Source organism: Bactrocera neohumeralis, chromosome 5 (genome assembly GCF_024586455.1).
Source record: "Bactrocera neohumeralis isolate Rockhampton chromosome 5, APGP_CSIRO_Bneo_wtdbg2-racon-allhic-juicebox.fasta_v2, whole genome shotgun sequence".
Lineage (NCBI taxonomy): Eukaryota > Metazoa > Arthropoda > Insecta > Diptera > Tephritidae > Bactrocera > Bactrocera neohumeralis.
The window spans coordinates 3,874,339-3,891,959 of record NC_065922.1 but is presented as its reverse complement, the minus strand read 5'-3'; the positions used below and the strand labels follow the sequence as shown (position 1 = coordinate 3,891,959).

The following is a 17,621-nucleotide window of genomic DNA, read 5'->3' as shown; positions in this document are numbered from 1 at the left end:
ACAGGAGACATAAATGTCCTGTCTCGCCCATGGAGTAATACCTAATCGGTGGTTCCGTGGAAGAGTCTTGAGTTGAGAGTAGGTTAGGTTTAGCGGATTAAAGTTCCGCACTTTGGCTTTCGAAGCTTCCCCCTAAAAAAAAAAAACAAAAAAAAAAAATAAATTAGTAGGTGTTCTGGAGTTTCCGGCTCCATGTTGCAGAACTGGCAGTTTGCACAAGAGGCCAGGCCCATGTTGTGTAAGTGCTTCCTGAGTTTGCAGTGAATGACGTTTTCGAGCCTTCGTTGTACCACTTCATCACCATCCTCTTAACATCAACAGTTTACTGTTTGGTAATGGTGTCCTTTAGCAAAAGAGCCAGTGGTATTTCATCACTTAATGCTTTCAGACCTGCAGTCGGGCACGTACCCATGGCACCCGATGCGCAGATGCAGGCAAGTCGTTGCAGCTTCTATAGTTGAATACGTAGCGAAATCTCCGATGCTTTTGGGGTCCAAGCCACCGCCCCATGAGTAATAATCGGTCTAACCTTCATGATGTGCTTGGGTAGTAACACCAGGATTTACCGACAAGTAGATTGCACACCATTAGTGCATTCATAGCCTGGAATATGGTCAGGTCTACATGCTACTTCCACGGAAGTGTAAAATCCAGCCCAGGCACAGGTATTTGACATATACATGCATATGTACATATATATTAAACAATCTGGCAAGAAAAGACAGTTGTTCCGGAGCGGCCATGATTTTCAGAAATTCTAACAATTACATTGCAATTAGTTGAAACATTTAGAAACAACCAGGAAAGATATATTACGCTTGTGAATAACCGAGATGAAAATCCAATGTTATACCGTTATCAAATCGAAACTCTCTGCACTCTTTATTCAACACGATAGAGTGAGTGGGATTTTGCTAGACTGCGTATGTTCCTCATTCAAAAACCGTTATACCATTTAGTTCAACTTAACATTTTCAACTTTATTTCTGAATGCGTGAAAATAACTGAGCTGGCGCATGCCGTTGGTGCATACGTACTAGTATAATTGTTGTTTTTATAATAATTTTCAGTTTTTGTTTGTTTGTGTGTTTATTTGCTTTACTTTATACAACTTTAACTATTAATGCTCTTTGTGTTATTTTTGAGTTTTTCTTTCTCATTTATTCCATTGCCAGCTCCCATCGTGGCCACTCCTGGCAAAATTAACAACTAAAGGCAAGCTACAATAAAAATAAACACAATTCGGCACTTGCAACGGTAAGTGCGGTAAATTAAGTTAATAATTAAAAGCATACAAATGCATAGATCAGTATTTTGCGCAGTTCGCAATAGCAGTATTATATATTAAATGAACTTTTTTTGTTTTTGTATTTGTTAAGGAGTTTGGCAATCAAACAAATGCAAATCATTTGTACTAATTTTTGGTTTGACACTCGCAAACAACAAAAACGAATGTGTTTACACAACATAACAAAGTAGCAATTAAGCATAAACTCGGTTTACTTTTCAAACATGTCTAATTACATACTTATGTAGATAACTGCCGTCTGCTGCCGTTTAAGTAGTGAACTGGGTGCTGCCTTCTCTCCGTATCGTCCGTGGGCAACTCTTTAGAGCAGTCAGACCACGCAGATAATGACATCTATGTATGTATGTATAATTCTATATTTCATTTATTTATTCTTAACAATAAATTTGAATGGTTTTAATTTGAATTTTGTTGTTAAAAGTAAAATTTCTTCAAACAATTAAAAGGCAAATTTCGGTTTTGTTGATAACAAATTGTTTAACTACAAAAAGGAGTTTGTAAATCAAATTTAATTAACTGTAACAACAATGACGTGTATTGCTAAAATTGGACAGAGCATTAGCGTTGTTTGCGTATATTCTCGTACCGCTGCTCTTCTTAAATTGTTAATTCTTTTCCATATTTTGCTGTCGCTCTTTGCTGTTAAAAGTGAAATCTACTGGAAAGTGTTATTGTAGAGTTGCACAATAGTGAATTTTTGACAAATAGAACGGCAATTTAAATATAATAATCACTGATGCAATTTAAATGTCGTTCCAAAGTTGACGAACGTGCCACTAATATTTCACCGTTATCGAAATTCTTCTTTACGGAAGAAGTAAAACTACGAATTGTAAATGTAAGTGTTTTGAATAGTCATTGTTCTCGTAAATAAAAGTTGTAGTCTTTGATAAACGTATATTTGTTTTGATATTTTCTGCCAGCCCTTCTACTGTTGTTGTTGTGTTGTTTGATACTACTGTAATTGTTGTTATACTAAACTCTCCGTCTTTATCTCTGCAACTGTTGCTGCAGTTACAGACTCAGCTCCCTTTACACCTATTAACTGAGAAGCTAATTATCCAATTATCAAGCCGCAACCGAGTCTAAACTGATTTTTGGTATGATTCAAGCGTCCGCTCAAAGCAAATGAAAACGGAAGCGGTTGCAACCGTTTCTCCAACACACCGCACACATTCCAGTTGGAATCGAAGGAACCTACGATTGCAAAACAAATTATGAATTATGTAATTAAAAATGTATGGTGATTTATATTAAATGCGTTTTTACCTCTGAAAACGAGATCAGCCTTCGGCAAATCAACTTGATAACCAATCGTTGCAACAGCCTCCTGCATTCTTAGACTAGTTTCTACTTCAACACCAATTTGCAGTTGTTCACTGGCCTTTTGATAATAGCAGATATGAATGCCACCAGGTCCCAAAGTTCCCGACCACACAGAATCGGCTTGTGTGTAACGACCAACTGCTGATACCACAGCTATTTGGCCGCCCGGTACATTAGGACCATATTGGTAGGCAAGCTCTGCACCAAGGGCAATGTGATCAGTTACTGACTGTAAATAGTGACCAACAAAAACGCCAGAATTATTAAAAATGTTTGGATTGCCAACGGTTAGGGAGGCTGTGTAGTCATCACCACGGTAATCAGTTGTTAACTGGGCAGCTGTGAGTTTAGAATCTTGAATCTGTGAAATAAAGTATCGAAATTAAATTGTAAATATAAAAAAAAACAATAACTAATTGCAAAGCAATTTAACAGAAGCAAGTCAGTATTCACTTACTTGCGAGGCGAATTTACAACGAATGCGCGGAGTAAATTGGTGTATAACGTTGGCGTTTAGATTTCCGGAAGGATCAATGTCACCCAGCAATACTGGGAAAGCTTCTGATGGCCCGAACTGTTTGGTACCTACATAAGTAGCACCAAATCGGTACCCACTTGGCTGTGTACTGCAGAGGTTTAAAGTATGCGAAACTTGAAAATGATTACTTAAGCCTTTATTCAGCATAATTTTCGCACCTTCAAAGGTCATAGCTTGAATATCTACAAAGTAGCAAAAGATAAACATATCATATCACAATTAATAAACTTGTAATTTTGTACATATATAAGAAAATGAAGTGTGAGGGGTTTGTTTGATGTATGTGAAGCAGCGTGCAGCACTTGTGCGCTGTCATTTCCACCACCACAACGAATAACATGAAAACACCATTCTTTCACATGCGTTTGGGTTATGTCATCACTTGTAGTGGAACTAAACCGGTGACTTGAAAGAACACACACGCTCACCTTTACATTTCTTATGCAGTTCTTCAACAGTTCCAGGATTCTCAAGCTTTTGTTCCTTTAAATCTCCTCCGTCGTTGGCAGAAGACGCCGCAGACGTCGCTGAAGTAGCGGAAGGGCTCTGCGATGGACTTGACAATTCTGGTAATCCCAGTTTGGCAGCGTCCAGCGATGAGCTAGAGCTAGACGATGCGGCCAAAACATTCCCCATATTTATTTACACACTCAAGTTTCTCAATTTAAACACTTATTTCTGCAATTTATCACGCTTTTTATACAGGTCTTATTGAAATCTTTCCCGAATTTCGAAACAAAAAGTGGGAAAGTTCACAAATTTTCCGATGAAAAGAACGAAAAATTGCAGTGACGTTAGTTTTGACAGTTGGGTGAATTTCCACCACGTGTGTGTTGAGTTTGCAGAGATAACACTTTTCAATTTCTTATCTCCAGCTTTTAATCAGAAGAGTTACCACAAAAAAAATACTCAAAGAGAACAAAGCATATATACCAGTATCGGTGAATAGTACTATGTCAAACGACGTTCAATTTAACTACAATTATGTAGAACTATTATATTTTATGGCTCATATTTTCGGAAAAATCATATTGTTTATGAAGCGGGTATCTGCACCAGAATACCTGGTAAGGGCTGGCAACCCTAAGTATTGTTATTTCTTCTTTTTTGACATACGTCAACATTGCCTTTGATGCCGAGCTTATGTTATTCTGTTTTATTGTTTTATAGCAACATAGGCAGAAGAAAAGTTAAACAATTTTTTTCTGAAACTGATTCAAGCAGATGAATATTATTATAAAATGCCAAGTAACAAGATTTATATAGTTATGTAATCTGTAAGTGCCTCCAACCAAATTAAGAGCTTCAGTAACTATTCAATCGTTGGCAGCATCCTGTAAATTTATATAAAGGGACAATCACTTCCTAACAAAGATTTTTTGGTTATCGCTTTAACCTTGGAACGTAAAGGGGAATAGGTGGTTATGAATTTACAGTCATTTTTTAGGGATTTTAATCCCAGGTAAGCAAATGTTTCGTAAAAAAAACAATATTATACATGTGTGTTGAAGATTGTAATGCATATATTTGAGCTATTGCGAATATAAGTTCACTGGTGCAGAGCACAAAGTAATAACCAAAAATGTAACGATATCAATGGTAATGAATAAAACCAATACTTTGTTTTGAAAGAAATGGCTTTGAGATATTCCTGAGCTCATACACACCTGTATTTATAAATATATATAGTATATCTTAAGTCACTCATGTTGTGTTGCTATTCTTAATTTTACTCATTCAGCAAATTCGTAGTGCACTGCAGCTTGCTTGGATTTATAATATTGTTTGCTCTCCGCTTAGATGGTGGTATTGGTAAGATTATCAAATTTCTTTCATTGAATTACACTGTTTTCAACGATTTCTCGTAGATTGGCCATATTGGGCCATTTTTATGCCGTTATGGATATGGAAAGGAATCGCCATTTTGGGTGCCGCAGTCGGTGCTGTAGTTTGGTGCCGGTACCCACATTACCGGTAATGCGTTGCTTTTGGCTAATCAATTCAGATTTTAATATCACGGTCTCTCCTTTTATTGTAGACTTGAAGGTGATTCGTACACGCAATTCAAGGCAATGCTGATATCTCTCTCACTGCATCTTATTTTACTCATGTTCGAATTGCTCGCTTGTGACAAATTAAGTTCTGGCCGACATCTCTGGGTGCTAGTTTTCATACCATTAATATTTGGTTCGGTGGCGAGTGTCGGAGCTTGTGTGTGGGCTGTTAAGCACGATCGTTCTTTTGAGCTGGAGCTATTTTTGGCGGTTAACGCGTTGCAGTTTGTGTCGTTGCCTCTTAAGTTAGACCAATTCGTCAACTGGAATTGGGAAGTGGTATTTGTCCCAATGTGGATAGTTATTTGTTTGAGCTTAGTCAGTAAGTAAACCAAATTTAAATTTTGCTCCTAACTAAAAAACCTATATAGGTGTTCTATACAATGTAATATTTTGCGGCATTATGATGCGTGCACCGGAAATATCTTTACAGCAAAAGCGAGCTGCTTTAAATGCGGCTGTGGGAAATATTTGCACAGTACTTCCTTTGCTTTGTTTTCAGGTATGAATTATAACACATTTAACATATGTATATGATAAATACGATAATATAATCATATTTTTAGGTTGTAATTTGTGATAAACTGGAAGGAGAACTGAAGTTTCCCTATATGATTGTTTTCAGTCCTTTAATGATTTCACTATCAGCATTAATTGGATTAAGTTTTAGTGCAAAAGGTGGAAACAAATGGTGGTTCGGAATTCGTAAATCCTTCCACCAGTTTCTATTATCAGCCATGCCTTTCCTACAGGAATATGGTAATATATCTTATCACGTGGATCGGTCAGCAGCTGCGCAATCAGTTCCTTTGGATGCTTCTACTAGTAATGCACATACAGAAGACTTCGACAAGCACGATAAAAAGAGCAAAAAGGGAGCCAAAAATGATAACATGAAACCAGTGATGCCCATAATCAGTATTGACATGCCTGACTAAGATTTTTGGAATATTTTAAACTCATAAACAAATATGAGTCCAAATACTTTCATATAGCTTAAGATAACTGAAACTATTAGAATTTAGAATGTATGTACTGCACACAATGATATGGGGATTACATTTCATTTGAGCTTGTCGATTCCGTTGTTTAAGCGTTTTCGCTTCGAAAATTGCAAGCTAATAAGTAGCTTAGAAGCACACATGAATCCTGTATGTCCTGTTCATTAGGTAGAAGCAGGGCTAGAAAAACTTTGACCAAAATAATTAAAATTCTTCCTATTTAAGAAATTCAAAATAAACAATTTTTAATTTACTGTTTTAATTTCAAATGCGTAATATTTTGGTCACCTACTATTATTTTCCGAATTATGTCTTTTATATCACTTTTAATAATAACAGAATAATTTCTAGGTTAGAAACAAAAGTAAATAAAATCTGTAAAGGCAAAAGTTTTTAACCCTTTTCAGCTAAGTACTTATTAGTGTTTGTTAGCAATATTATGTTTTATGTACAATTGCATTTGTAAATAAACACATTAAATCACATATAAAAGTTTCATATGATTTCAGTGTTAAATAAGTATTTTTGGTTTAATTTTCTTATTAGAATTTCATTTGTATTTTGACGTTTTCATAGTCTGCATGTTTCAAAAGTATGCAAAACGAAAAAAAAATATCGTTAATATATTATGTTCGCAACAATAGACAAATAGTGAATGCCTTTAAATTGACTAATAGCAGATATGTGAAAATAGTTATTAATTCACCACTTGGTTCTAGCAAAAGAATTGTAATAGAAGAAATTATGGGAAATCGATATGCAACACTGCGTTTTGAGGACATTGCATACAAAAAAGCCGAAAATATACATATTCATTTTTTCAGGCGTCTTTTCAGTGTAATAGGAAGAAAATTTTTATAAAAATACAATTTTCTACTTGTGTCGAGCAAGATTAAACGATAAATATACTTTAGTTTTATTGTATCTTAATTAGAGAAGATATTCAACAATATTTGCATGATTCTTTGTGCTATTACATATAACCCAATATCTTGAGAATTTCAACTTTCCTAATTTTGTTAACGAGTTTTGCTATAGTTTAAAACGCGTAAGAGTTTAAAACCAGTGAATTGGAAATTGTGCTATTTTGTGAAAATATGAATATAATTGCGGGAGAACCAGTACCGCCCGGTTTTGAGGATGAAATAAATCGTGACCCCCAAATCCAAAAGGCAATTGATCAATACAAAGGCAATGCTCTTGTTGGTCTTGAGTATACACTTGAATTGCACGAAGATGACCGCCGTGAACCTGGTTACTTTTGTGTGCTTTGTGATAAGCGTGGTGATCCACGCACCATAATGCAACATTGGACATCTTACAATCATCGCCTAAAGTATCTAGAGAAACATTTCCCAACGGCGGTACGTGAATTCAATCCTGTCAAATACAAACCGAATTCGCATCAGATTCTTTTAAGCGTTGTGCAAAAATTATCTAAAGCTGTAGAAGATCACCATGGTCGTTTAAAGTTAATGGTTGCCAATAGCGATGACTTTCGTCGTATGAAAGCCAAATTTGTTGGAGAAATTAATAATAAATTTCATTTTGACGAACGAAATGGTCCAAACTTTCTTGACGTGATCGATCGGTCTCTTTGGGAACCCAATTCGAGCTCAACTACGAACAAAACAGAGCAAACATTACAAATAACTATTAAAGCTCCGAAACGTATAATTGAAGACTTTCCAGTAAAATCAAACCGCGACGACTTGGATGAAATTTCAAGTGACTCCGATGGACCATCAAATTCGAAAAAATTGAAAAAACGGGAACAATCACCTGCTTATAGAGTGTTGCCGCGGGTCCGACGCTCGCCGCCTTTCGAAGAAGAACGAAGCGAAGATCGTAAGGAAGCTGAAAAGAAGCTCCCAACACCAAAAGAACTATCGCTGCAGGCTTCGCATATTGCACAAGAAAAGTATAAGTGGGAAAAATATAAGTGTATGCTCGAAATACAACTTAAACAAATGGAAAAAATTCAACAAGATTATGACAAGAACCCAGAAAAACATCCTTTATATCCTGATGAATGGAAGAAATTTTGGAACCGACGTTATAAGGAGTTACAGATGGAGAAGAAAACAGACCCGAATAAATACGATTACAAACCTGAGTGGATTGCTTTTTGGACTGAACGCATGAAGGATTTGTTCAACTCAGAAGTAGAAAAAAAGAAGAAAGAAATTAAAGTTAAACTTGGTCTGCCAGAGAATGCAGAGGAGATGGTCGACCAGCTGAAGGAAAAATACAAAGTACATATTGGTCGAAATGCAGTAGGTATAACATCTGGAGGTCATGTTTTAGGACCAAAGCTTTCTGATCGTGGCCTTGACATTGCCTCAAAACGTTCCAAAAATTCAGGCGATATTATTAATATAAGTGACGATGAGTCACCGGTTCGCGGTAGAAATCTCCGAACACGAACACATTCTCGATCGCATTCTCGTTCGCGTCGTTCACGATCCAAGTCGCCACGTATCTCACGTGGTCGTGATTATAAGCGGTCACGTGATCGTTCCTCATCATTATCAAAAAGTCCACTTTCGGATGAGTATAATGCATATCCCATGCATTCCCACCGTCATCGCCATCCAACACGAAATTTTCCACCATCCGTTGTTGAAAGTGAGTATTTCAGTTCATCATATCCACCACGCGGAAGATTTTCAGCTGTATCAACTTCTGCACATTTTGGTGGATCATCACATTATCGAATTCTCGAACCTCACCAATATCCAAAATATGAACGTTCACCATCACCGAATTCTAAATCTGCAACAGCTAGAGAAGAAGCAGAGCCTGAAGACAATGGACCACTCACGGTTGTAGCTGTACTGCGTTTGCTTACAGCACTTGAGGACCATCTGGGCAGTCTTGGACCAAAAGTAGTTGATTTGTTAGGCAAGGCTTTGGCATTAGAGAAGGTGAAGGCCAATTCTGCAGACGATTTATTGTTTAATGAGGACCACGTTGTATTTTTTGAAACTATCAAAGAAAAATTGAAAGGTATAATAATCGCGGACGTCCTAGACGATCAACAAAAAATCAGAGCTGTAAAAAAAGCTATACAAAATATTGCTACTGTAATTCATCAGGTTTCAACAAAAGGTAAGTACCAATCATTTTGAAACAGTAAGTACAAAACCTTTATGTATATGTATATATAACATTAAAATATAACATATTCTGTATTGAATATAATTATAATTAATCCATTAAAAGATAGTAAAGCAAATAAAGGATATTAGGAAAGTGGCACACATGTGTGAACGTAGATATATAAGACATAATTGTAAATGAACTATGTAATATTATTTACTTTATAAAGCTAAGGTAACATAAACTATTTGAAGAAAAACCACGATGTGACACGTGGAAAAGTGTGAATTGAAATTCCCGAGTATATATATCGTTGTATTGTGATAAAATGTTTTTTTTTTTTTTTTTAAGCTACAACATTCATACAATTTTAAATCGTTCTATCGTACCACCAATTCAAAATTTTTAGAGTGGTAAACCTCTATATAAAATATACGAATATACGTGAGTATACTCGTATATCTAAAGGCTGTTTTTGCTAGTGTTTTTTTTTTCAACTATTGAATCAGCTTAGTTTTGTACTCATATTTAAAAGAAGTGAATTGTGAAATATTTCGACCGTCCCGTCGCTTGCCTAAGCATTTGAAGATTTGCGAGAACGCTTCATTTACGTTTTTTTTTCTTACTCAAAACCGATTCCTTTTTTTGCCTACTTCGTGCATTCGTACTAAAGTTTTAAGTGTAAGTGAAAATATTATAATGTGTCGAAGAGAAGCCAAATATCCAACATCGGTATATGGGCCTATTGCAAAGAAAAAGAAAAGAGTAAAAGCTAAAATATTTCATAACATAGTATGTCTTCCATTTTGGCATTCAAATATTAAATGATGTTTTTCTATTTTTAACACCCACTTAGGTAACTCATCAAATAATATTAACACTGAAGTTGCAAAAACTAACGATAAAGGCGAATCAGCCATTAAAGTCAAGAAATCAGACAGTTTTAGTATTAAAGATTTACCATTCGACCGCCAAGTTATTTCCACTAAATTGGCTGCCGCTTTAGTCTTTCAAGGACGCGAGGATGTATCCACCGAGGATATGGATAAGTTGATTTTCATATTCCTTTTATTCGTAAAATTATCGAAAGAAAAACGAGAATTGGATGGTAAAGCTTTACAACTTGCAGCTTTGCTAGCTCAATTAGGTATATATGTACCATCGTCGTCATCTACCACCTCTGCTGCATTGGCTGCTTTCCCGACTATTGTTGAAGACTTGATGGAAAATGAAATAGGTACCGGGAATGTTCGTGGCCACGTCAATGAGAATGAAGCTTCAAATGAGACAGTTGATAAAGATGCAAAGAATGATGGTGCTAACAACATGTTGGAATCATTAACGGACTCTGACCTACAAACACTATTGCAAAACTTTAAGCACTTGTCGAGTGAGGAGCAACATCATTTGATAGCACATCTAAAGAAATTGGAAACAGCTGACCCATTACGTGTTGAGAAACTGAGAAAATTTGTTAACCTGGCTGACCTAACTGAAGCTGCTTATTCATCACCCTCAGCTAGTACAAGTAAGTCCAATCTCCGAGAAAGATCGCGCACTCGTGATAGTCGTTTTGATGAGTCTCCAGTTACAAGTACTAACAAAGGACGTGGTCGTATTTCCGATGATGACGATGATGATCGACGTCGTGGTGCTAGTGTTTCGAATCCAAATAGATTTAGTCTTGATGATGAAGACGAAGATGATGATTATAATGTAGATGATGTGTTTAAGGCGGCATTCCGAAAAGTAAGTGATAATTCACGTCAATCTAAAGGAGAATCTATGTTAAGCCTTGAAAAAAAGAAGCCGGCTCCTGTACAAGCTCCAGCGCCTATTATTCCGGTATCGTCATCACCGAATGCATTGACATTTAATCGTGCTGGTCTTAATATATCACTGAGCGATACACAAAATTTAATTGCCAATTTGATGGGCTCATTGCAACAAAGTAATTCAAATCAGAAAACTAATACTAAATCGACACACACAAATGATGGGAAAGGACAACAGATACCGACTAGGTCCAATGTACCAAGTGTGCCCAAAGTTCCGAAAAATCAAGCAATGCAACAACAGACACACCCATCAATACAGCCAACTACTATGCCCTACTATCAACAAGGTCAACCGTCACAGCCGCAAGCTTATCCTGGCGGTAGTGGCTATCAACAGATGGGTGGAATGAATAATAATCAATCATATTACAACTCGATGGGCTACAATAACAACAGCGGGCCTGGTTACCCGGGCTATCAACAATGGGGTATGGGAGATGGTCAGCAGTTCGGTATGCAAAATTTCATGGGGCAACAACCACAAGGATCACAGCAAAATATGGGTTACAATAATATGTATGGTCAAGGTCCACATTAATTTTCGCAAGCATTTAAATATCGCATAAGAATAAAAAAAAATTACGTCTCGTCTCTCTCGGTATGTATTTATGAGAATTTCGAAAGTTTTCCAAAATAAATGAACAATCTTTGTTATTTCAGGATAGCTAAAAAACTTGGAAAATGAAAACTTTATGTCCAATACTAATCGTAAAATGTTTCAAATAAAATAATATTGTACACGTACGAGTTCTATCAAATGTATGTACCATCTATACTTTATGTCTATTGCAATATGAATTTTTTCCTATGAAGATAGGGATTAAGTTTTTAAATACTTTTCATCTTACGCATTGGGATTTAATTAAATTATTAGATAAGAAAATCTTAATTGTAATTGAACTTTCGGTCAAAGGGGTTTATGCTCAAGCTCGTAATATTAATATACGCGCTTTTATTTTTTTTGATTTCGTATAAAAATATGGGCCGCTTTGCAGCCAAAATCTGGTTTATTTTATTCTTTAGGAAAAATTCAAATGCCTGAATATTATGTATATGAGAAACACTGCTTTTAAATCTAATTGCTGGTAAATACAGCTTCGGGGTGAAATATATTAATAAATGCAGACTTTCTTTAATGTTTACAAATATGGAGACGCACGGTAAGTACAAAATAAGTTATAAAAATATATAGACCTAAAAATTCAAAGAAAGTTGAAATTGTGTCTTGGAAACCCATAAGTACCCGAATAATTTTGAACATAATTTGAATCTGTAATTTTGAAATTATCATTGCATTTCCTTTTAGCATATTGGGTATATACATAAATAAATAAATTGTAAATCGATTTCAATATCGCCTCAAAATTGCACGTGAGGTATCCTAATAAATCTTGGTTTTTACCTATCGCTTTAAGCTTCTATTACAATTTTGAGTGTTTAGCCTGACATTACTTTTAGCACATACATACATATTTGTTTTAAGTGTATGGATCACAATAATAAATACTGATGTAAAATAGAATATTTATCATTTGTACTTTTAATTTTATATAAAGTGTTATAAGAATATTGACAATGCAATGCCGTAACAACAAAAGAACTACCCAGAAACGTAAAATAACTCATGCACCTTCACCTACTGCTGAGGAAGAAGTTGAGAATGTGGAGTATTTGGATGAATGTGTCACGGACGAAATCGAAGAAGTTAGTGGAAGTGCACACAACAATCTCCCACAGGGATTTATTAAATCGGAAACTGCGTTTGAGGATACATTTTATCCAAATGCTGTTCACTGCCTTATAGCTCTTTACCGCGATAAATATGAAAGGAATATGAAAGATCCTAAAGAAATTCAAAGTATATACGAAAGCGTCTGGGAAGCCATTTCTAAAGATATGCGCGAGAGCTATTTTGAGTTTGACGCTCAACAAGTGCGCCACAAGTTCACACAGCTTCGTCAACAATATTTTAATGTTTCCTCCAAAAAAGAAGCAGAAGAATTTGTTTTCTTTCAACCACTACACGAAATTTATAATGATAAATTAATTACAATTACGGTGAATAATGAAAAGTTCTCTTCACGTAAAAGTAAACACATACGGATATATCGAGATGATGTACTCTTCAACTCACGTATTGAAACTGAGACGCGTGCCACTGAAGAAAGGCCACAACAAACAGAAGAAATCATAGAAAAAGGCCCGAACAGACTAGTAGATTGTGATGTAGATTCACTAGTTACAAAGGATAAGAATGAACAAAGCGAATTAAACGAAATTCCGGTCATAAATTTGGAATACTCAAAGAGAAGGATTCCTGATACAGAATCCGACGAGATATCAAATTCAAAACGGAAAACAGACGATTTCAATAGTGAAAGGCTTAATATGACACTTGCAGATTACAATGAAGCTCAACAGCGAAGGCATGAAGAAAAAATGAGCTTGTTGAGGCAAACACTTTTATTACAAGAACGAGCTTTAGATATACAGAATAAACTGTTGGATGAAATTGTTAAGAGAATCAAATGAACTCCAAGTATCCTACAATCTCATTGCGAAACTATGTAGAATTCTTTCAAATAAATAGATCTCAATAGTACATCGTTGTTTTAGTATTTATTTCCCGTAAGGAAGTTGGGAAAAGTCAAAGTCTTGTTCTGTCAATATTTTCCTTAATTCTCTTTGCAAAAGGTCATGTAAACATTCGCCGCTATGTTTGTAGATCCACCTACCCCACTGCCCTTCAGTTGATACGAAATCATAACGTTTGGGTCCACTTGTGGGAGAACTGAGCCAAATCTGTTTGTTAGGTGTCTGACGATTTATAACATAGGTGCCATACTCATTACCAAATTTAACAGTGAGTACGCCATCCTGTGAAATATAAAAAAAAATTAAGTAAATATTTGATTTATCTATGATATTCTTAAATAAATACTCCATAGGTAACATCGCAAGATGATAAATTTTGAGCATTCTCTGTGAGTTCTTCAAAGTAGTCACATAGCGCGTCTAGAGTCTCAGAGCAAACTCGCTCATATGTGTTGCTATCCACCAAAGTTGCGTTTGTGTCATTCTTGCTTTCGGTTGTAGACCCAAATGATCTGTGTGTTGACAGTACTTGAGGATATGAGGAAGTTGAATTTATCGGCCTATGCAAATGTGGCAATTGTCTTCCGAAATTTAGTCTATATATATTTCGTCCATGATTTTTATTTATACAAATTCTTAAAGCACGTAAAACCAATAAACTCGACATTCTCTACAATGATCTAATCAGCTGTTCAAGAATTTATAAACGTCAATTGAAATGAAATTTTATTTATTATTTGTACTGCTGGCAACACTGGATTTTTAATAATTGACAGACCATTTTGTAGAATTTTGCGAGATTTTCTGTGGGCAATACCGACGCCAAACAAGTTCGTGAAATTAAAAAATAAAAACTTGTATATGCTAATATTTTTTAAGACGTAATGTCTCTACCAAGTAATTACAAACAAATTGCTGTTGGTGCACCTACGGGACCGCCAACCCCAGCACCTAGTAGCGGCTCTGGAAGTAGTCGCTCGCGTTCTTCGACTGCTGGTGGAGGTTCTGATCGAAATAAAGATACTACACCAATATTTACTCATAGCAACTATGGTAATCCCGCTTTTACCCCTCAAAAGGCAGGCAAATCTTCCAGTTCGAAAAATCAGTCGGAGTCTCGTACACCTAAACCACCAAAGCCTCCAGAGAAGCCTGTGCTGCCATATATGAGATACTCGAAACGTATTTGGGATAGTGTTAAGGCACAATATCCAGACTTAAAATTATGGGAACTAGGAAAAAAGATTGGTGCAATGTGGAAACAACTAACTGAATCAGAAAAGCAAGAATTCATTGATGAGTATGAGGCTGATAAAGTTGAGTACGAAAAAGCATTGAAAACGTACCACAATTCACCGGCTTACCTTACATTTCTTGCTGCTAAGAGCAAAGTTAAATCAGATTCCGATGTACACGAGACACCATCTAGATCCAGTGGTAAAAGTCAACAGGAACGACGGATTGATATACAACCTGCAGAAGACGAAGACGATCAGGATGAGGGATATTCATTTAAGCACGTAGCATATGCCCGCTATTTGCGCAACCATCGGCTTATCAATGAGATATTTTCAGACGCTGTAGTCCCGGATGTACGTTCTGTAGTAACTACTCAACGTATGCAAGTATTGAAACGTCAAGTAAGTTCACTTACTATGCATCAAACGAAACTTGAAGCTGAGCTACAACAAATGGAAGAAAAATTTGAGGCAAAAAAACAACGTATGGTAGAATCCAGTGAAGCTTTCCAAGAAGAATTAAAGCGTCATTGCAAACCTGCAGTAGATGAGGACACATTCCAGAAAATGGTAGTAAAAATATATGACGAAATTAAGCGAGAACGACAGCGTGCAGATGAACATCCCTCTGGTGGGAGTTCCGCTACGGGTATACCGCAAGCAGTGGGTACTCCTAATGAAGATAAAATCGTTTCTCCTACTGTACAATCTGGTACTGGTGTTTTGCCATCTTCAGGTAAGATTCAAATTATATATATTATTTATTCATGTTAAAATTGCTTACATTCCAAAATTTTAGGAAAAAAAGATTCAGATATGTCACTTCCAAGTACACAAACACTTCAAACTCCAAGAGATGGAAATGAGTGTGGCAGTAAAACAGAGCCAGAGCCGATGGACATTGAACCCAGCTCAAAACCTTCAGCACCGGTGCCCCCTAGACCAGAGGTACAGAAATCTGTAGGTAAAATGGGAGGGGAATTAATAAAGGAGACAAGTAACAAATCACCAACTTCGTCGAATATAAAACCTGGACAGCCCAGTAAAGTACCAACACCAACACCAACCCCACCTCCACAAACGGGTCCAATAGAAGGCGCTGCTGGAAACCATGCTCTTTCATCTGCAGCTGTATCAAATCCATCATCTCAAATAAGTGTACCACCAACACAAACACCACCACCACAAGCTGTTAATCAAGCTAATCAACAACCACCCCAACCGCAATCTGCTCAACAGCCACCTCCAACCCAACCAGTTCCACCAACAATGCCAATGCACCCACATCATCCTCCTCCAACACATACTCATTTACCCCCTCATTTACCTCCACATCAATCTATGTCAGCTATGCCCCCTCATAGTGGGTATGGCAGTTACGGTGCCCCAACTGGTCCCACTCGGTCACCATACTATCAACCGCAGTATGGGGCACATCCTGCTCAGCCATATGGACAATATGCTCCTTATCCACACTACCAACAACCTTACGGTCCACCTCCGAGCTCACATTATATGAATGCACGTCCACCGCCACAGCACAACGGTTCGCCTGTTCATTATCCGGAGCATGGTGGACCTGTTTCAGCACAACCACAACAGCCCCACGATGTTTATGGTCAACAACCACCCCATAATCCAGTTTTACCACAACAGCAACCTGTAACAGGTACAGTTCCACCTTTAGCTGTTGCTGGATCGGGTAACGCAAGTGCATCAACAACAGCTTCTGGCGTTGGTATTACGGCATCTGATGTTACCAAAACTGAGATTGAAAAGAAAGATACTGGCGCTGAGTAAATGAGGATAATCTTCGCATGCTTAATATTATAAAATTTTCTCAAACCATTTGCCCATTTTATACTTATGCATAAATACTAAATATTAGATGGTCTCTAAATGTCTAATCTATAGAGCAATAAAGTTGCTGAAGGTAATTATAATATATGTGAATCATTATTTGATGGTGGCCTCTTTGAATTGGAAATATTTAATATTGCAAAAAGTTAATCGTTTCGCAATGGGTATAAAATGAATCCGAATAATCATATCAATTAATGTAAAGAATGAAGTCTGGCAAGGCTGCATTTCGCCGGCCCCTTTGTTTTAAGTTTCTATCAACGTCATTTTGCTTTTTGCCAAAAGTGCGAGCGCAACACGAGCGACATACCTTAATTCATTCTTCCTATTTTTGTTGAATTTTCATTTCGAAAGTTTTATAATTTCATTAATATTCGCAATTATAAAAAACATTTTAGAATTAAATAATAAAGTGATGCAAATATTAACTTCTACCAATAGATAAAAAAGTGAAAAAATTGCAAAGGCAAAACTCAAAAAAGTGAAAAGTAACCGCCTTTGCCGATTCCACGCCATTCGTTCGTTATTGCAAACGAACGACTCGTCATTTGTGACTTTTTGCGTTTTTGTTCTTCTGTTTACGGCTTATTCGCCGCTCGTCCATTTACGCAGTGTCAAAGACTATCGGAATTTTTTTATTTGTCGGCTTGTTTCTGAACAAATTGCTTTATTATCATCGAGTTTTCCTGCAGGATTAATTAATCAGGTAAGTAACACATGCTTCTTATTGATAAATACTCATGGTCTTGTAATAAGACAA

General features: G+C 36.4%; 6 protein-coding genes across 8 annotated transcripts in view; 4 read left to right on the top strand and 2 right to left on the bottom strand.

Moving 5' to 3' along the window:
- Positions 1-954: 954 nt before the first annotated feature.
- On the bottom strand, positions 955-3,965 carry LOC126760654 (mitochondrial import receptor subunit TOM40 homolog 1). Its single transcript, XM_050476467.1, has 4 exons — positions 3,602-3,965; positions 3,093-3,355; positions 2,579-2,996; positions 955-2,506 (listed from the first exon to the last, which is right to left on the bottom strand). Exons 1-4 carry the CDS (start codon positions 3,807-3,809, stop codon positions 2,367-2,369), a joined length of 1,029 nt encoding a protein of 342 aa, XP_050332424.1. The 5' UTR covers positions 3,810-3,965; the 3' UTR covers positions 955-2,366.
- Positions 3,966-4,319: 354 nt separating this feature from the next.
- LOC126760653 (transmembrane protein 185B) lies at positions 4,320-6,490 on the top strand. Of its 2 annotated transcripts, XM_050476466.1 has the most exons (7): positions 4,320-4,450; positions 4,504-4,635; positions 4,915-4,985; positions 5,042-5,147; positions 5,212-5,549; positions 5,599-5,729; positions 5,794-6,490. In XM_050476466.1, exons 2-7 carry the CDS (start codon positions 4,598-4,600, stop codon positions 6,163-6,165), a joined length of 1,056 nt encoding a protein of 351 aa, XP_050332423.1. In that variant the 5' UTR covers positions 4,320-4,450; positions 4,504-4,597; the 3' UTR covers positions 6,166-6,490. The 2 variants fall into 2 exon arrangements, with proteins under 2 accessions (XP_050332423.1, XP_050332422.1); XM_050476465.1 differs by having other exon boundaries at positions 4,320-4,635.
- Positions 6,491-6,596: 106 nt separating this feature from the next.
- Positions 6,597-13,770, top strand: LOC126760633 (uncharacterized protein CG7065). Of its 2 annotated transcripts, XR_007667226.1 has the most exons (3): positions 6,597-9,339; positions 10,187-11,766; positions 11,829-13,770. XR_007667226.1 is itself a non-coding variant. In XM_050476417.1 (2 exons), the coding sequence occupies exons 1-2, from the start codon at positions 7,326-7,328 to the stop codon at positions 11,704-11,706; spliced, it is 3,534 nt and encodes a 1,177-aa protein (XP_050332374.1). In that variant the 5' UTR covers positions 6,597-7,325; the 3' UTR covers positions 11,707-11,769. The 2 variants fall into 2 exon arrangements, 1 of the variants encoding a protein (XP_050332374.1); XM_050476417.1 differs by lacking the exon at positions 11,829-13,770 and having other exon boundaries at positions 10,187-11,769.
- LOC126760662 (frataxin homolog, mitochondrial) lies at positions 13,769-14,459 on the bottom strand. Its single transcript, XM_050476478.1, has 2 exons — positions 14,110-14,459; positions 13,769-14,045 (listed from the first exon to the last, which is right to left on the bottom strand). Exons 1-2 carry the CDS (start codon positions 14,428-14,430, stop codon positions 13,788-13,790), a joined length of 579 nt encoding a protein of 192 aa, XP_050332435.1. The 5' UTR covers positions 14,431-14,459; the 3' UTR covers positions 13,769-13,787.
- A 79-nt stretch (positions 14,460-14,538) lies between these two features.
- Positions 14,539-16,944, top strand: LOC126760646 (SWI/SNF-related matrix-associated actin-dependent regulator of chromatin subfamily E member 1). The gene is made up of 2 exons (XM_050476444.1): positions 14,539-15,737; positions 15,801-16,944. Exons 1-2 carry the CDS (start codon positions 14,648-14,650, stop codon positions 16,799-16,801), a joined length of 2,091 nt encoding a protein of 696 aa, XP_050332401.1. The 5' UTR covers positions 14,539-14,647; the 3' UTR covers positions 16,802-16,944.
- A 202-nt stretch (positions 16,945-17,146) lies between these two features.
- LOC126760647 (moesin/ezrin/radixin homolog 1) overlaps positions 17,147-17,621 on the top strand; it is a 37,892-nt gene continuing 37,417 nt past the window's right edge. The window contains exon 1 of the mRNA XM_050476447.1: positions 17,147-17,567. The gene's annotated coding sequence lies outside the window, so the exon portion shown is untranslated. The remainder of the gene's footprint in view (positions 17,568-17,621) is intronic.